Source organism: Monopterus albus, unplaced genomic scaffold (genome assembly GCF_001952655.1).
Source record: "Monopterus albus unplaced genomic scaffold, M_albus_1.0 scaffold144.1, whole genome shotgun sequence".
NCBI classification, from domain to species: Eukaryota; Metazoa; Chordata; class Actinopteri; order Synbranchiformes; family Synbranchidae; genus Monopterus; species Monopterus albus.
In genome coordinates this window covers 1,041,875-1,067,916 of record NW_018128024.1, presented here as the reverse complement: position 1 = coordinate 1,067,916, position 26,042 = coordinate 1,041,875, and the positions used below count along the sequence as shown (strand labels likewise).

The window sequence follows — 26,042 nt, the reverse complement described above, 5'->3', positions numbered from 1 at the left end:
TATATATATATATAAAAAAAAACAAAATGTAATAGTGATACTGAACCATAGTTTCTGAAATACTTTAGTGTTGTTTGTGTCTGGGTCACCATGACTGTATCCAGTTTGTAACCACAGTCAGGGATGAGAAGGCCAGCCGTCAAATAATTCACGTGCTAATCACTGTTTCAGTAAGACCAGCACACTTGAATGAGAAAGTGCTACATGGGAAGGATACATCGGGCACAGGGGAGAGAGGGAGAAGCTACAAGCACTACACCCTCATGCAGAGCTTTGTACTGAGCACGGTAGTGAATCCTTAGAGGACGGCTATGAAACCCGCAGAAAACAGCAAAGCAAAGACAAACAACAATGAAACATTTTGACACGAGTACAGTGGTTTTGCCCGTTAGTTTCTTGGCAGACTTTGACAGCAAAAGGCACTGAATGCTTGAGCATATCATAAAATCAAACCCAGAAAAGCAAAGTCATGAGAATCTTGATGTGAATTTGGTCATTTGCTGCACTAGGAAGCTGTGAGGTTTGAAGTCTTCATAATTAATGTTTAAATACCAAGCAAATGGTTTCTGTACATAAGACACTGCTTTCAAACAGAAACAGGTTCCATTTACAGAATGAGCAGAATAATGAAACCTCCTGCACAATCCAAACAATACAGCCATCAAACCATTTCTTTTTGGTAGTGACTAAACTGGGCCTGCAGCACCAAATATCTAAAACTGTTGAGATCCATTACTCAGTTTACTACGTTATTTATAGCTGCTTGGGTTTAGATGTTTAACAAGTGAGAAGTTTTTTTAATTTTTTTATAAAGGCTTTTGTAGAAATACTTCAACATCCTTTAAAATATTAAAACTGTTACATTTAGGTGAAATCCTCCTCAGCCCAACAAAGACAGAAAGATGTTGATGGAACATTGGTTCATTGGTGATTTTAAGGCTGAACATTGGATTTTATTCTTTTCTACTTTAAAATTATTGTTTTTAAATCAAACACAATCGCACACAGCCTATATCTGCCTAAGTTATGCTTTCAACATACTCTGGTTTCTTACTCTTTCTCATATCATGACAAAAATCTGAATCCGAGTTGGTTCTTGATGCTACCTAACAAACATGCAAAGCCACTGGGACGACCATTCAAAAGCAGCAACCATAGCTTCACTGGAGCTATGACACCACAATATCTAATTAGTGGTATTTACTGATGTGTCTATTTCTGTCCCCGGTCTGTGTAAATGTCTGTCCACAGTGGGGGCAGGAGTACGGTCTCTCCCCTGTGTGTGTCCTCATGTGAACATTCAGTTTGTCTTTGCTAATAAAGCGTTTGCTGCAGCAGGTGCACGCGTACGGCTTATCACCCGTGTGATACCGCTGGTGCATCTTCAGCTCCGTCATGCGGCCATAAGTCCTGCCGCACTCAGGACACTCGTAACTGGGCCGCACCTCCATGTGCTGTCTGCTGTGCAGCCGCAGCCCGCTGGACGACCTGAAGCTCTTGCTGCACTGTGAGCACTGGAAGGGCTTCTCGCCGGTGTGGATGTGGGAGGGGAAGCCGTTGCCGCAGATGGAGCAGAGGTGAGGTCTCTCCCCTGTGTGAATGCTCAGGTGCTTCTCCAGCTTGTTCCTGTTCAAGAAAGTCCTGCCGCAGATGGGGCAGTTCAACGGCTGCTCTCCCTCGTGTGAGCTCATGTGTTCTGTCAGCTCCAGCAGCGTGGAGAACGCGTAGTCACACCGGGTGCAGGAGTACGGCCTCTCCTGCTTGAATTTCCTGTGTTTGAAGCGGTGCTGCTCGAGGTCTTCCTTCTCCTCAAAGGTCTCAATACAGCAGGTGCACTGGTAGGGTCTTTCTTCCGTATGAGTTCGCAGGTGATATTTCAAAGCTGTTAACTTTAGGAAGACGCTGTCACAGTGTGGACATCTGGATTCTCGCCTGCTATGGACCATTATGTGTCTCTTGTAGTGAGACAGTTTGCTGAAGCGTTTGCAGCACAACGAACAATAATACAGTTCGTTTTCATGGCCTTGCTCATGTTTCTTCAGTGCATACTCAACCTTAAACTTCTTCCCACAGGTGCTGCAGGTGTAAGACTTCTCATGAACCCCCATGTGCGTCTCCAGTTCTTCTGGACTGTTGAAGGTTTCGTTACATTTCGGACAAGTCCCATTGTTTTCTTTCACATGAATCTCCAGGTGTTTGTTCAGGTCTTCCGGGAAGGCAAAGTTCTTCTGACAATCAGGGCACGTGTAAAATTCGCCATTTGTTGCTTTGCGATGGGTCACTATGTGCCTTTTCAAATGATACATTCGACCAAATACCTTGCCACAATCGCCGCAGATGAGGCTTCGAGGACTAGAATCGACCTTCTTGTGTAGTTTAAGGTGACTGGCGAGGGCAGATTTCTCCTTGAACTGTTTATCACATGCAAGACATGTCAGGCCCTCAACTGCGTGAGTCTTCTTGTGAGCTTTCAGTTCCAGCCACGTACTCACATTTTTCCCACATTTAGAGCAGATGTACTGGCCCAAGCCGTGCTGGTTCCTCACGTGTCGGGTCATGTGATAGGACTGGCTGAAGGTCAAAGAGCAGACCGGGCAGGTGAACGGTTTCTCCTTTGTGTGCGTCCTCATGTGTCTGGCAAGTTTGTTCGGCCCTCTGAAGCGCCTGCCAACACAGATGGGACAGAAATGGCCTTTTGTTTTAGTCTTAGAGGTGGCCTTTTGTTTCTTACTGCCTCCATCTTGAGACCGAGCTTCATCAGAAGCCTTGTCTTCTGTTTTAACGTTAACTTCAGATGCCGTGTTGTGAGAATTACCATTACCAGAGTCATCTTCATTATCATCTTCAGCAACTATATCATTGCTGTCATCATTCTCGTTATCCTTGTTACTTGAGTCATTTATATCTTGGTTTTTCATCTCATCATTTAGCTGAAGACTTGGTCCCTCTGTCTGGGGAGTAGACTGGTTTTTGTCATGTGATATGATGTGATTAAGGAAAGTGTCGTTGTTAGTGAAGTTTTCATGACAAATCGGACATGACAGAATTTGAGTTGCATGCGTTCTCCTATGAATTTTCAGCTCTGCTAAGCTCCCTAAACTTTCACCACAGGTAGGGCAGACGTGTTGGCCTGCATCATGCTGGTTCCTCATGTGTCGGGTCATGTGGTACGACTGGCTGAAGGCCACCGCACAGATGGGGCAGCTGAAGGGTTTCTCCTTTGTGTGTGTCCTCATGTGTCTGGCGAGCTTGTTTGCATCTCTGAAGCGCTTGTCAATACAGATGGGACAGCAGGGGCCTTTTAGTCTGGTCAAAGACATGACAAAGTCTTCATCATCATCATCATCATCATCGCACTCTTCACCACTATCACTAGATTTGTAGCAGCCTTCCTCCTCCATCTTCTGTGATGATGACGAGGGACAGTTATCTTCACTGTCGCCTTTAGTTCTGGTTTTAGCCAAATTAGTTTCATCAGCGCTCTTAGCGTTATCTTCACCGTTGTCACTGTAATATAACTTATCATTGCTGTAATAGTAGTCGTCTTTGTATCTAGATGATTTTGCTGGTGTGTTAGTTGAGTGTGGTTTTGTTTTTGTCCTTTCCTCCCCACGCCGAGGACGCCCTCTTTTGGCCTTTCTTTGAACAGGAGGGTCTAAATCATCTCCAATATCCACACTGACTTCATGAAAACCAAATAGTTCAGATTCTATTAAAGTAGATTCCACCTCTTTACCAATAACCACCGCCTCAGCCAAGGTCAGAGTTTCCTTCTGCAAGACCAGCCTTTCTCTAAGTTGCGGGGAGTTTGTTTTCTCAATCAGCTGATCCAAGATAAGTTTGTCATGTAAGTCTCCATAGTTGCAAGGCCTCAACAGTTCCTCTAATGCGGACACAAACTGATCTACAGTCTCTCCAGGCATCTGAGCCCTCTGATGGAATTTAAGGCGGCACATCTGCGAGGTGTGATCTGAGGTGAAGTAATCTGTCAGCACTGCGATGGCTGCTGCATATGTGGCTTCTCCTTTGATCAGTGTTGTGAAGACGCGCTGGCCCTCTGGGCCCAAGCAGTTCTGTAAAAGCACACACTTACTGGAGTCGACAAGCTCGTTTTCACCGAGCGCTTCAACGTAGTGTTCAAAAGCTCTCAGCCACTTATGCCAGAAAATAGTTGGCTCACCAGGGACAGGCAGGAAAGCTGGAGGTGGAGACATTATTATCAGAAGTGGCTGTGGGAGCGGCTCCGAGATGTCCTGTTTCATCACTTCCTCATTTACTTCCACAGTCACTTCACCCATTGTTAGTGTTTGCCGTTTTTTTTTTTCTTCACTAAGGCTAATTTTAGTTCTTCTTTGACACAAGAAAGCGTCTCTGAATTAAGTTGTCACCCTCTTTGGTCTGTGTTCAGGCTTCTGATGTATCATCCCACTCAGATAAGCCAAAGAAATCTGTGTAAGAAAAAACAAAAGTTAGTTTCAGGCCGAGTCTTGCATGTCTTTTCTTTGCTACACTGAAATATAAAGGTGTAGTGATGGCCTGAACTGCTCATGCACAAGTTACAAATACTAAAATGCCATAATGTGTGAACTATTATACTAGCACAAAGAAAACACTGACACATAGACATTTGACAAAAAAATAAAGTTTACACAATTTACTGTTGCACTTTAAATGGGGGACTTGCATGACACAAACAAAGAACAGCAGAGGATGTGATATCATGTCAGTGTCCAAAAATACTGCATTCTACATTTTCCATAATGCAATTTAATGGCATTTTTTGTCAGACCCTCTGCTTGGCAATCTACTTCTTTCAATCTACTTCCAGACTGTAACACCAACTTTCTATTATAAATTTGTGAGCTCCAAAGATTTGATTGTGAGGTAGTGTTCTTCCTTCTGGGTGTTTTAGTAGCTTATCCTGCTTCAGGTATGTGAGACTTGACTTTTGACTGCTTCTGTTACTGCTTTTCAAAGTTACAACTAATAACCCTTTTCATATTTACTGTCATTTTGTCTAAAACAATGAAACTTCTAAATGTTTCCTAAACTGCTTGTTCTGTCCAACCAACACAGAATACCATCAGTGAGGTGTCTGATTGGTCTTAACGTTATTCTGCAGCAAGACAACGAACCCAAACATCCAGCTACAGTCATAACTATCTCCAGCAACAAGAACAGATGGTGTGGCCCCTACATGGTTTTGATCACAACACCATGGAGTCAGTCTGGGATTATATGAAGAGACAGAAGAGGTGAATGTAAACTAGCTGACATACCTTTATAAAAAATAAATATGCAGCATTATTTACCTTAGTGTTGTTTGAAAGAATACCATTATAGATTTTTCTGAGATTACACGGTTCAGCCTGCAGTGACTGGGGCCCTGTCAGGGGGGTCGGGGGCCCCCAGGGGCCTACAGGCCAATCAACCATTAACGTTATAGACGTTTCACTGTGGCTGTTGTCAGGGGTCCCAGTGTTTCTTGACCCCTCTCAGTAGAGGCTACTATAAACTGCGATATGAAAATTATACACGCACTGAGTACTACAAAACACAGCGGAATGAACGTGTCAGCGGGTTTGGACCGTCGTTTCATTCAGTCCGAAGTTGTTCATTTTAACAGACAGACACGTCTCTTTATATGTATGAATACAACTGTTGAGGAAAGAAGGCGTTTTGATTTCACTAGTATGAAGCAATAATCGAGGAGGACACGAAAACTCACCAAACCGAACTGGGTCACAAGTCACGACAGACGATCAGTCCGAGTGCGATGTCACGGCCGCGGCAGCCATTAGTGTCAGAAAGCACAGCTCACTGCGGCGGCGCCCGTGGCTTCTCTGACTGCTGGTGTTGCGACAACATACTACAATGCTTGACCAAAAATCAAAGTGGGAAGTAAAAGATATATCTGTCATGCTGACAGTCCTCCTTCCGGACACCGCACCAGTTCTCCGTGGTGTGCGGAACCGCATCACAGCGCCCCCTGCTGGCTCGGAGACACAGGACAACAGCCATAGAGTTGGATTGTTGATTGTTTACCTAAGTAAAAGTAACACAACCGCAGTGTAAAAATACGCTGTTAAAAGTAAAAGTCCTGTATTAAAAATGTCACTTCAGTAAAAGTACAAAAGCATTTGCATTCAAATATGCTTAAAAAGGTTGAGTGCAAAACATGTTTTTACACATAATGTACTAATGTAATTTATCCAAGTTAGTACATTACAAATTTATTGGCAGCTTTTTTGTTAAAATATAATAACATATTTTATACAAGGTTAATACTTCAAGGCCTAGTATGCAGAGTATTTCATACATCACATCAGTGGGGTGACGTTTGTAGTCATTTTGTGTCCCTTCTTTTTGTGTCTATAAGCCTCTTTAGTAGTTTGCAAACAACAAGCAAAATCATTTCAAAATCTGTTCTTGAATATAGACTTGAATATTTCCATTTTATACTACTTTATAACACTGCTCACAGGTCTAGTAAAAAGTGTTCAGTGGTGCACATCAGTTCAGAATTACTTTATGTTAAGTTAGATGTTAAGTCACATCTTTAATGTATGTAATGCAGAAGATGCTGCACAGAGACATATTCAGTCCCAACACTAAAACAGACCACACAGACACACTGTTAAACAAGAACAATTTATTCACACACTGTGTAGGAGTCAACACAAGCATGGCAAGGTGAGACGACCTGCTGGCGAAAGGGCTGGCTGGATGGCTGGAGAATCTTTTCAATTATACGTGTGCAAAAACATACAGATGACTTTTGTTTGCACCAAAACGGAAGTACAAAGTACATGTGTGTGTTTGACTGGCTGTTGGAGTTCAGTTAGGCCTTATGGTTCAAAGTTTACTCACAGTCAAATTGAACAAGAATGACTCTCAAAAATATCCACTACCCTTACTTATTAAGAGCAGCTTATATTTTATGATTCTTGTTACAGTTTCCTGTTAAACCATCAGTGTAGCTCTTAACTCTCTCTGGTACCAAACAGGGTTGAACTTCATACAATAGCACACAAGTAAAAAGGGTCTCCTGGTACAAAATCCTTCTTAAAAATACAAACATGGGTACAATGGCACACTCTACTTAGCTGTGAACAACAGTGACAGTTGAAAAGACTTATAAACTGAGCACAGAGCCATTTATACACGCATGTGTGTACACGCACATGCCACACTCAGACACACATATGCTCAAACTTATAAAAAGTTAAACAAAAAGATAAAATGTGTGGGGTTGGGCTCAGTGCAAGCAGTATGGCTTGGGAGGCTGTGGTAGAAGGAGCTGACACAGGCAGTAGATGGTAAAAAACATGGTTTTCATACATTTCAACCCAAATGCCAACATCACACCTTGTTCTCAGAAACCAACACTCTCACTGAGAGTCCGTCCTTTATCAAGTTCAAAAACGGTGATTATCGATTGTTACTTTTTCTTTTCCTTGGTGTGGTGGTCTTTTAAAGCCGACAGCCCCGTGTCTGTGTACATGAACTAGAAGACGCCCCCCTCCAGCGCTGTCTTTTAATAATTCTCCTCATCCTTGAAGTTGCTCCTCCCAGTGGCAGATACTGAAATGGCGCATCAGAGAATGCATGTGTGTGTATTTGTGCACTTGTGTGTAAATACAGAAAACAGAAGAAGCGTTGTGCAGAAACTCCACTGGAACTCCAGTTCCAGGTTGAATTCCCTCCTCGACATTTACACAGACCGACTCGTCGAGTTCTCAGCTCTTGTTGGAGAGTCTCATGAATAGGCAGCAATATCTGGTGTTATGCCGGTGTGAATGTGTGGAAACAAGAACAGTAACCGTGTGTGTGCGCACAGTGACACGGAGGTGTAAAAGAGTAGGACAGCACACACGCTCATCAACACAGTGAGGATCTTTGTGAACAAGGGGAGAAGGTGAGTAAGAAGTGTAGGTTTAATGCTTTTGGGGCATCTGTCCCACGTCTCCTCATCTCCTCCTCCTCTGGCTCCTCCTCCTTTAGTTCAGACACACACGGGCCCCCTCCTTCATTTTGTGTTTGTATATCAACTTGTGCAGATTGTGTCTCTAGAGTTATACAAATGAGGAGAATCCTGTCACAGGAGTGCGTGACCCCGGCGGGTTGGTGTTGGGGTTGACATGTGTGTGCACAGGTTGCCCTGTGGGTGTGTACGCGCCACCTGTGTTGTGCTGGGTGACCACGGTCTGGTAGTAGGGCTCTGTGTCTGCAGTAGCACATTCATCGTAGCTGAAAGGAGTGCCGATGCCTTTAAGGCCTTTGGGTTGCCGCTTCCAGGAGTTGTAGTAGGTGGGGTCACTCATGTAGTGGTTGACGAAGGAGTGCTTCGGCCGCTCGTCCTCGTAGTCACTGTCTGTTAACTGGATACAAAAACACACACCAAAGGTAAGAGTCAGATGAGACACTATATTTAGTGTCTATCATATTATTTGAGTGTCTAAATTTGAAAATGTTTGCTCACTATGATCCCTCAACAATGAAAAAAGTAGTCTCTATGCCAAGGACACTAGTTTCTGCTAATCCCACGGTGCAATTTTTCTAAAATCTAACAAAAATAAATGAACAAAGCAGTACAGAGGATTGTAAGTTCATTAAGCAAAGGAGTGAAAACAAGATTTTGTTATTAACTGTGGAACAATAGTGAGCTGATAGGAAATGGCAGGAAGTTCTAAGTCATTACACATTCAGCTAAAGTTTCCTCACATTTCTCTGCCTGGCCACAAACCACAGGTGGCTGTGTGCTAGGAACACAGGTTTACAAGAATCTGGTGACATGATATGCATCACGATATAAGGGTTATGATTCGATATGTTGTGATACTGTAAACAAGACGATATATTGGGATTTTTGTAATAGGTTATTAGAGGTGGGCTGGCTAATTTCAGCTCATCAGCACAAGGAGTAACCTTTGTGGTAACGTTACGTTTGCACTGTGTCTGCCACAGTCTGCTAAATCAACCTTAGCTAGGACTGCCAGTTTGCATGTATGTGGTTGTTCTGACTTCAGCTATAGCAGCTGGAGATTTCTGTGAGAGAATAACAGTGGAGCCTTTAGCTGGTTAGCCACATTTGTGCCCAGTCGCTAGCGTTGTGACATGTCTCCTTTTGCATGGGCTTTTCCCCCAGTTGTTGGTATTGTTGTGGAAGTAATGCACATTCATGAATTCTGAGGGGCGTGGTTATGAAACCATAACTGAAATGACTTGTCGATTTGTCTATATAGTCATCATTCCTTTGCTGGAATTGCTGAGTGTAATTACAAGTGGCATTTTTGTCTTGATAGTATGACAGTATCCATCGCTGTGGTTACATGACGTGTGTCTTAACTAGTTGTCGACCATTTACGTTGTCAGGCTGATAAAGCCTTTAAATCAGAGAGAAAGAGAGCGAGAGATAGAGAGAGATAGAGAGAGATACCTCTGACTCAGAGACCTCAGTGGGTTTCTCAGTGAGTGTGGTGCTCTCAGTGTGAACGGCTCCATTATAGTTGTTACAGATGTCCTCGTCAGAGTAGTGAAGACCACCTGGACTGGGCCTGGGAGGAGACCTGTGCGCACACACACATGATTTCTGCAGTGTGTGTGAAAACACTCAATGACCTAATGCATTTCCCAGCCCCCCATGCTATCCTGAACCATCACAACTAAATGTCTAATCCCAACCCTTACCATAAACCGAACCTAAAACCTAAAACCAAGATTTAACCCTCAGAAAAACCTTTGAAGGTGTGAGACCCAGACCTCACAATAATGGCACTGAACAAAAGTTTGTCTACAAAGAAATAAATACACAAAAATGGAGTTACATTAATTTCCTGGAGACTTACATTAACCTTAACCATATCTTCACTCTAAAATTCACCAATTTACGTGGGGGAACCAACATCTGGTTCCCACGAGGAAGGCCGAGTCACCATGAATGTGTAGACAGGTTTCCGTCCACACAGTATGAGTAATACCAGGTGTTGCAGCACACACACACACACACACACACACACACACACACACACACACACACACACACACACACACACACAAACATAAATGTAACTTATTAAAAAATCCAAGGTGAATGAGTGAGCGCTGACCTGGTCCCATTCTTTTTCAGAAAGGAGTTCTTGGTGTTGATGGTTCTGCTGTTGAGCTCCAGAGCAGTGAATCCTCCATTGTCCAGAGTTACAGACTCCTCCGCTGTGGACACGTGCTTCCCTGAAGGAAAGAGAGAAGAAATCAGATTGAATCAATTCAGACAAACACAAAAAACTCTAAGCAGTTCAGTTCAGTTCTCATATGGGATGGTCAAAGAATTTTCCCCACAATTTGTGCTCTCTTTATACACTGACTTTATGTGCCGTCTCATGGTTTATTCACTGTGTATCCAGCTACCTGAGAGTAAGAAGCAAATGAAACTAAGATGCAAATTTGGCACTCAGGCAATAAGCACTCAGAAAAGCTTCATAATTTATCCACAAGTAGCTACAATAAAGGAAACATTGTCATATTTTAAATGGGTTTAAATGTCTTACATCGACTGCTGTTTGGATCACACCAAAGAGCTCAGGATAATTTAAAGTCGTGGCCCTGCCTGCTCTCTCTCCCCTCTGACAGCACCTCCCTCGCTCTATTTGATCGCTCCACTGCCCAGAGGCTGCGCCCAAGTTCTGGTGATTACCAGCTGTCCTGATGTAACCTGTGCTTCTTCTGTATTACATACACATACTCATGAAAAGTGACTGCTATGCCCACAGTGGAGAACCAAAAAAACAAAAACAAAAAAAAGACATTTCATCATAGTTCTTGTTATTAAATGTTAGTTTTTATTTAGTTTTAGTCTCGTTTTTGTTCTTCCACCAAAAGACCAAGGGCAGAGAGCAGCAGTGTCATTTGCACCTTCTTATCAGACATATTCTCGATTCTAAGCAGCTATAAACAGCAGCTGTTTGGAACCAGAGGTGCTTTGTTTATAGCTTATACTTCACCAGTCTAGCTCTTTTTCCTTCTCTTTCCCCTCTTGAATGGTGAGTAGAGATACCGCCACCTGCTGGTAGGGGGAGTTATTTCTGTCACACAGGCACAGAACGTACGTGCTAGTCGACCGTTGGCTGTAGTCGGTGCAGTGTGTTCAAGTATTACTTTTTCATCCTGAGTGGCCGAGACAAAGCTGATGTGAGGCGAGACAACAGTCGGCCTTCGTCCGCTTGATCTGTTTCTGCCCTAACAGCTAATTCATATCTGTAACAGCAACATGCTTGTAAATATAACGACTGTATTTATTTATCCAAAGCTCTGTCACACTGTATATACTGTACAGTATGTGTCTATTAATAGATTGGTTTTTGTCTCATCCTTTTTCACTATATTTCCTTTTTTCATCCTGTTTAAAAGCACAAATATTTTCTTGTTGCCTATGAGGTTAAAAGTCTCTAAACTGTAGCAGCTGCTCTCTTTCCAGTTATGACATTTCATTGCAGGTTTACAAGTTTAGTTTTATATGAATTCTAGTTTTAAGTTCTTTAATTAGCTATCATCAACTGAACTACTACTAAAAATTAATCTGAAATCTTATTTTCTGTATCATCCGAAAGCCATATTCAAAAACCCAGAGAAGTTACAATGGGGCTGCAGTCAGATCATTTGTAGTTCTGTTTGTCCTGAATCATCCTGGTGAGGGAACATGGGTGACCTTGTTTTCATCTCTCAAACAAGTGGCAGAGCTCCTGTAGGAACAAGACTGCTAGAGGCACTTTTGCTCTGTAAAAGTGAGCTGATGCATGTGTCAACTTTTGTGACTCACAAAAGGTGAAGGAACTTGTAATGAATCAGAGGAGGGTACGCATGTTGAGCCTGCCAAATGCGAGTGGAATGATGGAAATGTGACGGAGGATAGAAAAATACTATCCTCGAAAAAAAAAACAAAAAAGCACAACTCAAAACCAGCTGTCACATGATAATCTCCTGGCTGCTATACAACTGGATTAATGCAACATGGGAACCCTGAGGAGCATAACATTACCCGAGACTGAACCACAGACCTGTGCCACAAGCTTTGTACTTGGTGCTGTGTCCATGCAGCAGCAGTGTGAAGACCAGGACCAGAATGAGGATGAGTCCCACCAGAGCCATGACCAGCAGGAACCACCACTCCTCGTAGAAGGGACGCTCCGACAGCGCTGCGAGCAGGGAGAGGGACATACATTGGAGAAAGCTTCTCTTTTGTTTTAGCCCATCTCGATGCTGTAGTTTGTATCACACTCTGTAAATGACACTGTGACTCTTGAGTGACTCTTTAACTGAGACACTTAACTGTCATAAATCCTATATAGTTGACTGAAACAAACTTTCATCTCCCTAGTTAGGTTATTAAGTAAAATGAGATTTAATGATGACTTTGAAGTCACGTTATAGCTAGAGCAATCAGCTCAACTGCAGTTGAATGTCTGTGCCTCTAGATGGCAGCAAAGGCACATAATCACATTAATATCCGACAGTGTATTCAGCAGACTAGAAACCCAAACAAACAAGTTTGATTATACTATGTTTGTTCATTTACCTGAACTCCAACTGTGTGTGCGTGTGCCTCTATTACTCACACTGTGGGCACTGAAATCTGTTTACACACTTCCTCATGGGGATCAAACGCTGGTCCCCACCATGCACATCAGTGAATTTTAGAGTGAGGGCTTAGTTTAAGGCTATGATGAAGTTATGGTTAAGATAAGCCTCCAGGAAATTAATGTAAGTTAGTGTAACTAGACTCAGTGTGTATGTGTGTTTACCAGCAAGAGCAGCGGAGGGTGTACTAGGCTGTCCGTAACCATAGCGATTTACAGCAATGACTCTGAACTCGTAGCTGATCCCAGGCCTCAGGCGCTCCAGTGGCACTGAAACAGACCTACTGCTGGGAGGAAGGAGTCTGATGAAGGAATCCCATATTCCTTCATCTACAGTGGAGGAGAGAGAGAGAGAGAGAGAGAGGGAGGGACAGAGGGACAAGAAAGAGAGGGAGTGATCCATTTGAGAATTAGTCCCTTTCAAATGTCGTGATGTGATTCAAGAAAATTATAAATCGAATGAATGGTTATATTTAAAATGATAACGTGGTGATGACCTGACAATGATCATTACAGGGGTATTACCATTATAATCAGCAGTAGAATTATACCACATCCTGCAGTTTCTGACTGATGTTCACTGAGTGTATTACACCTCTGATAATCTTTATTAGAAAATTGCTGCTGACTTGATTTGCACAGCAGGTCTTGATGAGTCTGGAGAAAGCTGTGTTAAGTGAGGTTTAGCGCAGGGTAGCACTTAACCTCTCTCTTGATTAATGAAAACAATTAGTGCACATGATGAAAAGGTGCCTGTCAAACAAAGTTATGGCTTTTGTTTCTGAGCTTACCTGAGGGGCGAGCTTCAATAACATATCCAGTCACAGGTGCTGCACCGATGTCTCCCTCTGACCAGTGGATATTGAGAGAAGAGGACGTCTTGGTGATGGACATTTCCATCGGCGATCCAGGGGAGCCTGCAGTGTCATAGAGGGACACAAAAGTCCTTGTTACAAAACATTAAATAGTTCAACATTTCAGAACACATTACTGCTGCATTCATGTCATATCATTCAAACTGAGCAGTTGAGTGGGTTAAACCTCTCATGCCAGTCTTGACTTTTATTTTCAAGTCAAGGATTTCAGGGCACTGACTTTATCTCCCATTTGGTGAAATGAAGCACATAATTGCCAACCAACTGTTTGTTCGTATCTGGTTTCACTTGGTAATGAACAGCTGCAGATACATAGCACAACAACAACAACAACAACAACAACAACAACAACAACAACAGGCAATCTAGACTATTTATTTGGTGTGAATACAGGCTGGCACTAGGGTTAACCACCTTGGGTGGATGACTTCCTAAGTCAAAATAAGGAATGTTTTCCAGTGCTTCTCATTCTTAAACTGTACAGCCTAAACCCTAACCTGTACGCTAACATTAATCCGGATCTCATTCTATCCTTAATCACAAGGACGCTTAACCCTTTATATTCCTAAATGGGAACTGAGTCTAAAGCTGACACGATTAGTTGATTAATCACTGAAAGTCAAATTGTTGCATTCTCTTATCAAGCAAAATGCCAAACATTTGGTGGTTTTATCTTCTCAAATGTAAGTACTTGCTGCAATGTTAATGTGGCAGTGAACTGAACATCTGGGGGCGACTGTGGTTCAGTGAGTAGAGCAACTGTCTCCCAACCAGAGGGTTGAATCTCAGTGCCTGCAGTCCACGTGTCGAAGTGTCCTTGGGCAAGACACTGAACCTCCGAGTTTCCCCTGATGGCGCCGCAGATGGCTGCCTCGGTTCTGTACCGGAAACCAATTCCTTGTGTGTAACATACTTGGCCAAATAAAGGTGATTATCTTGGGGTTTTCTACCGCTGGCCAAAAAAGGCAAGATGTTTAGGCTCTTTAGAAATTCTGATGGACATTTTCACTATTTTTTGACCTTTTATAAACATGGATTTTAGAATGGGCCAATCAGGCATAAGCCCAGGGGCCCAAGAAGTCAAGGGGCCCCTAGACCAGAGAACCGTGAAGGGACTGTTAACCTTTCCCTTGGAAAGCCAATTAAATGACTACAAAACAACAAAAAGCCACAGAATAAGAAAAAAAAAAACAGATGCAAGACAACTACAAAATGAAAGACACAGACAAGACACCAAAGGCAGCAAAACAACTACAAAAACATGCCAATCTACAAAAAGAGACACAAAACAACTAGAAAGTGATGAAAAATATGTTTCTAAATGGTTAACACAAGTGCACATGTGCACGTCCATGTCTACCTTGCACAGGCTGGGCAGTGATGTTTGCCTGTATGGGGGGTCCATAGCTGACTGTGAGTGCCTGGACACTGAATGTGTATGTGGCTCCTTTGACCAGGTCCCGAACCTTCAGCCATCGCTGCCAGCTGCCCTTCACATCCACTGTCACAACTTTACTCACTCCTGCTCTCACACAGACAAGTCATAAGAAATGTCAGTTTCCTCCTCGACAAATCTTTCTGCGAGTCTGTGAGCGTGTGCGCATACCTTGTACAGGAGCTGTGGGCTGGTAGATGATCCTGTATCCCTCCACCTGTCCATTAGGAGTGAGTGGAGCTCCCCAGGACACATTGACACTTCCCCCCGTCACCTCTGAGAAGGACAGGTAGCTGGGCTGGCTGGGAGCTGGACGATGACAGGTGCAGTAAGTGTAAGAGGAATAAAGAAGGGAGCAAAGAGGATTTAATATGAAGCCTGGTGGTTTTGTCTGCAGATAACATAACTGTTACCACTCCCTACCAGACTGCAGGGTTCGAGCCCCGCGGGGGTCACTAGGTGGTCCGTCCCCAGCCGTGTTAAAGGCAGTCAGTGTGACCAGGTAAGGCGTGTAGCTGGTCAGGTTGGTGAGATGCACGCTGGTGTCTGGAACAAAAACCACCTTCACCTTCTCAGTCTGGTTCTGCTGGTCCCTCTCCCAGTAGTGGATCTACAACATGGGAAACAAGCACTGTCAACAACACTGGCTCTGTTCTTCCTGTTTCACTTTATTTCTGCCAGTCATATGCATTATTGATTTCAGCCCTTTGCTCCTGATGTCTTCTTATCAATCTGTATAAAATACAAGTGGTCATGTTCTGTTTAACTAGGAGGAGAAAGCTGGTTTAGAGAGATTTGTTTAGGCACTGAAAGTATAACAGAAGAATAAACTAGAGGTTATTTCTTAATGAACACACAAACTGGATGTATACAGTGACCACTTTCTGTTTATTGCCAACATATTTTAATAGAAATTAGGACAACAGATGAATTTAATTTATTTCACACCTAGTGACATGACATAGACAAGCACAATGTTGCGTTCATGCTACATCAGAGATGTCGTAATTACCCATTTCTGATTTGTAAATACAATTAATGTCAACATCTGAGTCACCATCATGACTGTGAAATTGTATGTAGTGCTATATTATCAGTGGACATTATTTAACCCCGCAACCATATGAGATTTGCTCTTTTTAACCATTCAATCAAACCAAACCAAGTAATCAAGCAATCAGAAATTTAGAATAAAATCCCGGTGAAGCATCTTGTGTGTCCCACAGCACATGATGCTTCCAGCCTGTGTACTTGCAGTTGTCAAGTGTGAGAATAAAACAATAATCATGAACATGACCAGTGACTTTCATGCCACTACCAGTAATGAAGACACACAAGCTATTTCAGTCTGTCCTTGTAAGCTTCAACAGAACAAAGGTCACCTGATTAATATGCCCAGTATGATGAGATCAATATCATTATTAAGGTCTCATACTGTGTACAGTAGCTTGTGAATGTCATAACTTAATGATGCCAAAAAAGGCCTTTTTTCAACATAAATCACATTCAAAGCCATGATGAAGCAGGTGACCTTGAGAAAACAATACAGTTTAGAAATCCTGATTGTGTGACATTGTTGTCTAGGTCATATCTCTTAATGTAAACAGGCCCTATAATGAGAGAAAACAAAAGTAATGTGCCTGATATTTTACTGGCAATAAATAGCCTATATAAATGCACATCCAGTAACAAAACCTGTTTCCCCTAATCAACACATCCATACTAGATCTGATTAACAGGTTATGTTCCACAGGCTTTAAAGGTTGCAGTAATTAAACCTCTACTCAAAAAGCCTACTCTTGACTCAGGTGTCCTAGCTAATTATAGACCAATATCCAATCTCCCATTTATTTCCAAAATCCTTGAAAAAGCTGTTGCAAAGCAGTTATGTGACCACTTGCACAAGAATGATTTGTTTGAGGATTTTCAGTCAGGATTTAGAGTCCATCATAGTACAGAAACCACATTGGTGAAAGTCACCAATGATCTTCTCCTAGCCTCGGACAAACACTATGTTTTCACAATTATGTTTTAATTAGAACTGTCACAAGTTTGTGTCACCAGTAAATACCTATATAATGTTTTGCATATAATCAAGTCACATTGGTTTACACCTTAAAAGGTGTAAAAGGAGGGATTTGTTAGGGTGATTTTTATTTTATGCACTTAAGAATGGTTTTATTTTATAACACACATAAGTTTACATACTTATGTGTCACAGTTATGCTTATATAGTTATGAATATCACCCTATGTGTTCACTTAACCATTGGTCAAATATTTGCTGTGTGAGTCACTGAAACACTAATGCAACATCATAAGTCTTGTCCACTAAATTACTGAATTTCCTTAGATTTATGGCTATAGCTAAGGGAGCTCATAGTTACTTATCGTTCCTCTGGACCGGTGGACCCAAAGGCGTCTTGGTACGGTAAGGCTCCAAGATTATTAAAATAGATTAGACGTAGATGAGAAAGCTTCAAAGGGAAAACAGTTATGCACACACGCACACACACACGCAGGCAGAACAGTTTTAATTAAGTGAAAACAAAGGATAAAGTGAGTGTGTATGTAGGAATTAAAGTAGAACAGGTATTCTTCCCCTTCTTAGGGCGCTGTCCACGATGATTGGAGCAGAGAGGACGGACGGACTGAAGGACCAATAACGGGAGAGTTAAGTCTAAACCACGGCTTCTCCCCAACAGTTTTGGACTAATTAGATAGCAACATCTTTTCCTACAAATATTGTATACCACTAAGTTGAGGTCAGTCTTTTCTGTTTTATCCTAAACAGTGAAGATCCATGTGTACATGCTAATTTTGATACGTTAATGCATAATAAATTTCATACTGTGAAATATATATCCTCTTATTAGTCTTCTCCTTTCAAAATAAAAGAACTTTCCTCAACATGTGTCCTCTCTCTCTCCTGTAGTGTCCTCTCTCTCTCTCTCGTAGTGTGTCCTCTCTGTCTCCATCCATCTATACTGCTCAAAAAAAATAAAGGGAACACAACATAAGACATCCTAGATCTGAATGAATGAAATATTCTTATTAAATACCACCACTACCTGTCACTAACTGTGTGTCTCTTCTCTCCTGTAGTGTGTCCTCTCTCTCTCCCTGTACCTTTCTGCAGGTTGCCCTGGCCCTGGAGCTCTATATTTCTGACGAGCAGTCACCAGCCACATCAACCTGACCAGTGTTTGATTGTCTGTTGTGTCTTGTTGCTTTTCTTCTTTCCTCTCTCCTCTATCTACTCACCCCAACCGGTCGAGGCAGAAGGCCGCCCACCAAGAGCCGGGGTCTGTCGGAGGTTTCTTCCGTTAAAGGGAGTTTTTCCTCCCCACAGTCACCAAGTGCTGCTCAAGGGGGATTTGTTGGGTTTTCCCTCTGTAATAATAGTGATAACAGTAAGGTCTAGACCTTACTTTGTAAAGTGTCCTGAGATGACGTTTGTTGTGATTTGGCGCTATACAAATAAAATTTGATTTGATTTGATGTATTAAAAAAGGCTTGGCTGTGGCTCATAGTGGTGCAGGACAGGTGCATAGCCAAGGGAACAATTCTTACACTTATAGACACTTGATTTAAATTTGACTTTTCATAAACTACCAAATTTTGAGAACATATCTTTGTCTTTTAACGTATTAAACAACAGCTGACAGCCCAGCAAAAAGGCAGGTCTGACATGGGAACTGCCTTGACTCTCCCCACACATACTGAACAGCCATATCTGTACACAGTATAGAGCAGAGTCCGAACCAGACCCTTGCCTGTAAGTTTGGCGTCCGAACTCAACCTGAACCCTGCAGGCTGTATATAATGTCCGAACCTGACCCAGATCCAAACATAAGTTCTAAATTTCTGTCCGAACCTGGCCTGAACCCTCGGGTACCGATGGGTCCCATCAGGCTCAGTTAGGGTATCCACACCATAACAGCAAGGCTACAGAGGTGGCTGAGGCTCACACATCAGAAATCAATGTGCAAAAGTATCTTGGATACCATAAAGAGTGTGAAAATAGTTAAGACAGTTGTTCTAGTGCTTCTTCTCATGGTGGATAATTTATTTTGCCTTTCTGTGTGGAGTTTGCGTGTTCTCCCCGTGCAGTAGTGGGTTCTCTCCGGGTACCCCGACTTCCTCCTCCTGTTCGAAAACATGCAGCTGGTGCAACTGGTGACTCTAAATTGCCCGTGAGTGTGAGTGTGGTTGTCTGTCTCTACATGTCAGCCCTGTGATAGACTGGTGGCCTATCCAGGTTGTACCCCGCCTCTTGACCAATGGCAGCTGGGATTGGCTCCACACACCCTCCCCCCTCCCCCTGCGACCCTATTCAGGATAAGTGGTATAGATAAAGGGTGTATGTTTGTATGATATAGCTTTAAGGAGAAATTTACAGAACACTCATATGTTTCAGAGCCTGTGCACGTACAGCACATGGGGGTCTTCCTTGACAAACATTCAACAACAGAATGCCACCTGTCTGTCTGTCTGTCTGTCTATCTATCTATCTAATCAGAGAGTACATGATTTGTCTGCTCATTCAAACTGTAATTAGATCATAAAACTGTTGCCCATGCAGAGTAAATGCAGACAGACCGGACATTTTCTCTAGTGGCAGTTTTCAGTGTGTTACGGATACAAAATGAGAAACTGCAAGATACAGATATGACTGTTTTGATGATTTGGCACCAGTGTCATGTCAGCCAGCAACAATATGAGGCAGTGTTATGTTACCCTGTAGGTCAGGTTGTCCTCTATAAATATAACAGCTTTATTGGTACACAATATGTAGGACAGGAGGTTTAAAAATGGTTTTAATTAGATCTGTGGTGGCAATTGACAGCCAAGATGATGTGTTAATGTTTTGTTGGCACAATAATTCTGGTATTACTTTATTTGAGCTGCTACATACAGTATATTCAGCAGTTTTCTTTCTGGGACATAATCTGTCACCGTGCAGTTTGGTTTATAAACTAAGACAACAGCCACAAGCTACATTTTATAAAGTGTTCCATTTTGTTATTACTCCTAACAAAAAGCACTGTAAAGCTCTGTGAGCTATATTTAAAACTTCCAAACCTGGAAGTAGCAGCTTATGAGTAGCACTTGAGGGCAGCATTAAACCATTTCTGTCCTCCTGAAGCTCTTACAATAATGAGATACAGAATAACTCATCCATTTGCTCAGTTTAAAATCAAAATGTAGTACTGTCTGCATAAGAGGGGCATTTCTACTATAAATATTAAAATTTTAGAAAAAAGAAATGTCACGTATTATTCAGTAATGCCATGTCATTTAGTAATTGACTCTATTGTTGTTTACAAAGGATCTATTTTGGTATTCCGTGTGTTCAGGATTAGTGTAAAAAAAGCAATTTTTAGTTGTCATGAATTGGTGGGTTTGATATGATTGGATAAGAATGGATTTTCCAACCATCTCTGTTGTTAAATAGTTTATTTGGGATCTCGAGTCTTGATGAAAAGCAGAAGCTGGAAAATGAATCTTTTTTTAGGTGTTAGTTTGTGTCTACTGCACTTCTACTAGACATAACTGACCCAGTTTGGGAAGGACAGGATGATTCATCTGGACAACAAATATTCAAAGCTGATCCTACAATTAAAACTGTAGTTGTGGAGAACTTCAACCAAAGTACAAATGGCTAATTTGTACAGGTTTTTTTTTATTGCTGCTCAGATCAACATTGGATAATGTTTGGGTGTAGTTCAGTTTGACAGGAGGTGAATCATTTGGCATTACACATCATGTTCACAGTGTTTAACAAGCCATTTAGGGCCTTTCAGGAAACTTCAAATATCAAAACATCCTCTAGCACTAAAGATTACCTTCAGTTCTACCTGCTGTCTCTGTTGCTCATTGAACAGAGGAGCAGTGTTAGCAGAGATCAGTACCTATAAATTCATTAAACATTCTTTCTTTGCTTTATTTCTCCCTTTAATCTCCCTAACCCCCTGTGTTTCACCACCCCATATCCATCCACCTCTAGTAGTTTGAACGTATTCCCTTGATCCTCTCCTCTAATCAGGATTCTACAGGGATCGCTTACTCATCTCATTCCTTCACTCTGCAAATACTACATTCCCTTCTTTCTTCTCCATTCACCCCTCTACGCCTGCAAAAATCAATGTGTGTAAAGCGGGACAGATAACCTTGTGTTTTAAGTACTAAGAGCAGGGAGATAGGACAGGGGAGTAGAGGGGGAGAGACAGGCAGAGGAATGATACTGAAACCATTACAGATTATTCAGATCCTTCCTATAACCCTAATAGTCTTTCCTTCTCTTGTCTCCTTAGGACACTTTTACGGTGCAGCAGAGCAAAACCCCTCCAAGACAAGAGGAGAGACATTTTAAATACAGACAGAAACTGTGCTGTGTGCTTGTCTACCACATGAACACTCTGAGAAATGTGTCTGGGCTTTTCTCTGTCTTGTATGTAGCTGTCACAAGGAATTCTTTGTGTCTATACATGTTTGTGTGTTTGTTTTTCTGTGTCACCTTGTATCCCTGGATGAGTCCATTCTGGGTCTCGAGGGGGGGCATGTCCCAGGTCACTTCCAGGATGGAGGGAGATACAGCTGACACTCTGATAGACTGGGGAGCCACTGAAGGAGCTGCAGCAGGAGAAATGTGTCATTACAGCCGCTGTGCGAGCAGCTGGGTGCTACAGTGGGAAGTAGGGAAGAGATGTTCTACCCTTCCAATTAGAAGGAGCCTAAGGCAGTACCTTGTTACTCCACTGTACCACACATATACATGAACATGCAGCAGTGTGCACCTGAGGCTAGAGAAAAGGCCATATCACCCCATTTCATCATCCCCCTCCAGCCTTTTCTGTCTCCCCGTGTCACTCCCCCAACTTATCCTCACCTCCCTTTTCTCTGTTTGTGATATGTATGGCCTACTAAACTCTACAAACACACACATACACACTACACACAGACCTTGAATGCAGCATCGGTCTGATGGAGGAAGTGCAAGATTGTGAGAGAAACTGAAAAAATGTGTAGGTGTTACTGTTTGCTGCACTTGTTTGTGTGTTTGTGGTTTTTATAGCCTTGTAGTAGTTTGTGTGTGTGCATGTGTGCGAGATTTGTTTGCTCCTCTGTCTGCCTGATGGATCCATGGTTTGACCTTCATGGTTTGAAAGTTAAACAGGGGTTGCACCATCATTACAAAATAGACTATCTTGTGCAGCTCCACAAGACATTCAAGAGTCTGCACATGCATACGCACGCTTACACACACAGACACACACATTCCTTGTAGGGATGAAAACTAAGCAAACTCCATCTGCTGCTGAAAACCATGTAATATGATTGAAAGCTCTGTAAATAAGTAGTGAGTGGAGCTTGAGTTGGGATTGTTCTGTCAAACTACAGTTTCCTCTGTCTAAAATGTGCTTTCATACTAAAAAAGAATTAAGTATAAATTAAAACAGGGAGGGATTTTATATTCCACAGTAGCCAATTTAATAAGAGCAACAATCTAAAGATGCAGCTTCAAAGTAAATGTGTGTTTATGAATCCAAAATGCAACCTTCTATCCGTGCACATGAGAGAGAAGAAGCTTGAAAAACAACACTCAACAGTAAGACTGCTTTTCTGGAATTATATCCTTCAAGTGTAAATGTTCATAAGCAAGATGTGTAGGCCAGACATTTTTACTGTGACCAATCCACCAGCTTCATGGTGTTTTCACCTACCTGCCTCTCCAACAGACACCTCGACGGGGTCGGAGGGTGGGCTCTCTCCGATGATGTTGTAGCTTGTCATAACAATCTGGTAACGTTTGAACTTCTTTAGCTCTATAGAGGGAATAACAGTGCTTCAAAAAACTTTCATCCGACATGCACGCTCAGCACATCACATGGTTGTGATTGACAGTGATTGTAGTAAGTTCCCTGGAGGTTTACTGCTCAGTACCATCTTAAATGACTTACGTGTCAACTCAAACTCTGTTAGTGAGGCACTGCTGACTGTCTTGAAGGTGCTCTTGGCTTGAGAAGCGTGAGAGAAAGATGAGACAGAGTAAATCAATAAATGTTTCAAGTTCAACAATGAATTGTGCAATAATGACAATCAATTATTTAAGAGGAAAATGTCTTATGTTGCAGTATCCTTGTCAGACTCGTTGGACACTGGATGGACACAGAATTGTCCCATTGCCAATCTACTCGAGCATATACCCAATCTATTCTAAAGTACTTCAGACTGCAAAGTACATAATAATATTTTACCATTGCAGTTTTATAGTACAATATGGGTGGCCTCAAAAGAAAACAAGGGTCTGGTGAGAGCCAGCTGCTCAGTCTCTTTCATGGCCACACATGCCTTCTCGTTGCTTTGATGTGAAAGACACCTAAAAACACCTTTTTTTTTTACTCTGGGCCCTTTTCTTCAAAATTTAAATTCTCTGAATAACAATCTTTTCAAAAATACTGCAGATCAGGGTCTCATGGAGAATGCTAGACTTGTACAGCAATATCAACAATTAAATATCTTTTTAAGAACATTCCAGTATGATTGTCTTCTACAACCTTCTACAAACCTTGTTCATTTCTGCACAATAATGGTAAAAAACATAATCATGATTGTTTTGGTCAATACTGAAATCACGATTATTTAACACAATTACTCACTGACTTACCAACATCATGCATTTATTAGATTTAAACAACTTGTCTTTTAACAGGAGGTTTCTTGGACTTTAAATATGATTCAACTGAAAAACAACTTAAGTATTTCTTCCTAACTGTGACTGACAGTGGAGGGGAAATTACTTATTAGTCTATATGACTTTTACAAATAAAACTTTGCTACTTCAGGTTAACCGTTTTTCCTGTCATAACCTACCACGACAGCCACATCAATGTCTCGTCTTCTCATTTAACAGTAAGACTACAGTCATCTTTCATTTTAGCCTGTTCATAACAACTGCCTTTCAGCAACACAAGCTTTCGGTTAGCACAAACTGGCGGTGGACGACTGGGGGCAAAGCTGAAATGATCACTTCTCCGCGTGTTTATGCTCCTTAGGTGGTTGATTTGATAAATTAATCTTACTGACTTTTTACTGGGAGAGCTTTTAATAAAAATAAAATTAAATGATGATAAATAAAAATAAAATAAAGAAACTAAATTCTAATAAATTAAATGTATTTATTTGCTCCAATGTAATCTGGCTAACCAGCTTACTGCCAACACAAGGCCAAGGAGCATATCTTTAACTAGGTAAGTCATTAGTTATGTAAGCAAAGCAGCCAGCGTTGTGTTTTTTGTGTGTGTGTTATTTGTGATTTTTTTTTATTTATTGAAACACAAAATAACACATTTATAGGACAAAGGACATAACATAGAAGATGAGACACCAGATAATAACAAACGAGACAAAGGGATTATTAAATTAAAAGTGGTTAGAAATGTCAGTAAAAGTTGATATATTATTCTTACGAGTGGATGTAATGTTCTCTAGTGTGATGTGTTCTATGAGAAGGTCGGTCCAGTGGTAATGAGTTTTTAGATTTCCAGTTTAGAAAGGATAAGGATAATAACAGTCACCTTTATTTGGCCAAGTATGTTACACACAAGGAATCTGTTTCCGGTACAGAACCGAGGCAGCCATCTGTGGCATCAACTCAACCTCCAACCCTCTGGTTGGGAGATGACTGCTCTACCCACTGAACCACGGTCACCCAACAGATTAAAAGATTGTTTTCTTGGCAGTAGTTAGAGTGGTTTATGTTAAAACAAACGGAGAACTCTTAGAACTCACATTAGCCGATGAAATCTTCTTACGAGAGTTGTAATTTCAGTGACAAATGAATTGTTTTCTTGGCAGTAGTTAGAGTGGGTTATGTTAAAACACACGGAGAACTTGAGTTGTAATTTCAGTGACAAATGGCATCTACCTCTGTTTATAGTTTCAAACAATTTGGAAGAATTTGTAGTTATAAAAATGCTACTTTTATGACTGTAACCTGCACAAAGTTTGACAGGTGTAGCAACAGAATGGGAGGGCAGTGAGGCCCAGCTAATGGTTGACTCCATTAGTATCAGTATTACTCACTTGTAATGAGGGCACTTGTGGTGTTGTTTCTGGTTGCCTGGACATCTGCTTCTGTGAAAGTGGAGTTGTTTACTCGAAGTTCTCTATAATACAGCCGGTATCCAGTCAACACCCCATTAATACTGTCGTCTCTGGGACGCTGGAGACATGCAAACAAGCACACACAGGCACATGTAAAGAAGTATCAGTGATGCATTTGTCAAAAGGAACTTCTGAAAACTCTGGTACTGTGCTTGCTTTTCGTGGTGTAGTGAAGGGACTGACAAGACACCGACAGGCTGGCAAAGCAGCGTTTTATCAGCAAAGTCCACTTTAAAGGGCTGGTGGCCTAGTCTGGCTGTAACCCACACAGAGAGGGTCATGCTTCATTGGGTTTGGCACTTCTGTAAAGGATGATGAAATTGCTGGTGACTTTGTTTTTCATTGCCTTCCTCTGCTTTGACATAAGGCTAAAAGGAGTGAGAGAAGACATTTCCAAACAACAGCAGTGACAAGCAGTGGAGTAGCCAGGCTGTCGTAACTGTCTGTTCAGTTGTTACTGTTGCTTGAAAGCACACAATTTCCCAGAAATTAATTTTCTTTCTCTTTCCACTGATATTGGACATGGCTAATGTTTGCCTCTCTGACCCTTTAACATCTCTCCTTCTGTTACATCCTCATTAAGCGTTTGAACCATTGGAACCACCAGCGTGGACCGCCTGTCCCTCCCTCCATTCCTCCAATCTATCTGTGCTGCCCTCTGACCTTTCCTGATTCAATAAATAATGAGTATTGCATCCACAAACGCAAACACACAGAAAATCACATGTACAATCACTGTAAGTCTGCAGAGGTCTTATTTTTTCAGTAAGTAATTAACCTGCTCTCACAGTTTTGTTGTATAGGCCTGTGTGTCTGTACTGTACAGTCCCAGGGACTGTTGCATTTGGAAATACCTTCCACTGCACCAAGACTGAAGTTGTGGTGGTTGGTTTCACTGCGAGGATCACTGGAGGCTCATCAGGCACTGGAA

The 26,042-nt window shown here is 41.9% G+C and overlaps 2 protein-coding genes across 4 annotated transcripts in view; both read right to left on the bottom strand.

Moving 5' to 3' along the window:
- Positions 1 to 1,190: 1,190 nt before the first annotated feature.
- On the bottom strand, positions 1,191 to 5,976 carry LOC109968223 (zinc finger protein 585A-like). The gene is made up of 2 exons (XM_020614325.1): positions 5,729 to 5,976; positions 1,191 to 4,448 (listed from the first exon to the last, which is right to left on the bottom strand). Exon 2 carries the CDS (start codon positions 4,296 to 4,298, stop codon positions 1,191 to 1,193), a length of 3,108 nt encoding a protein of 1,035 aa, XP_020469981.1. The 5' UTR covers positions 4,299 to 4,448; positions 5,729 to 5,976.
- A 980-nt stretch (positions 5,977 to 6,956) lies between these two features.
- Positions 6,957 to 26,042, bottom strand: part of sdk1b (sidekick cell adhesion molecule 1b) — a 255,116-nt gene continuing 236,030 nt past the window's right edge. For all 3 annotated transcript variants that reach the window (XM_020614282.1, XM_020614284.1, XM_020614283.1), the window contains 14 exons: positions 25,966 to 26,036; positions 25,031 to 25,169; positions 22,906 to 22,962; positions 22,669 to 22,770; positions 21,462 to 21,577; positions 15,366 to 15,552; positions 15,114 to 15,251; positions 14,868 to 15,029; positions 13,424 to 13,549; positions 12,798 to 12,962; positions 12,054 to 12,191; positions 10,110 to 10,230; positions 9,440 to 9,569; positions 6,957 to 8,381 (listed from right to left, as the gene is read on the bottom strand). In XM_020614282.1, the coding sequence (XP_020469938.1) occupies positions 8,076 to 8,381; positions 9,440 to 9,569; positions 10,110 to 10,230; positions 12,054 to 12,191; positions 12,798 to 12,962; positions 13,424 to 13,549; positions 14,868 to 15,029; positions 15,114 to 15,251; positions 15,366 to 15,552; positions 21,462 to 21,577; positions 22,669 to 22,770; positions 22,906 to 22,962; positions 25,031 to 25,169; positions 25,966 to 26,036 (1,958 nt within the window). In that variant the 3' untranslated portion in view covers positions 6,957 to 8,075. The remainder of the gene's footprint in view (positions 8,382 to 9,439; positions 9,570 to 10,109; positions 10,231 to 12,053; positions 12,192 to 12,797; positions 12,963 to 13,423; positions 13,550 to 14,867; positions 15,030 to 15,113; positions 15,252 to 15,365; positions 15,553 to 21,461; positions 21,578 to 22,668; positions 22,771 to 22,905; positions 22,963 to 25,030; positions 25,170 to 25,965; positions 26,037 to 26,042) is intronic.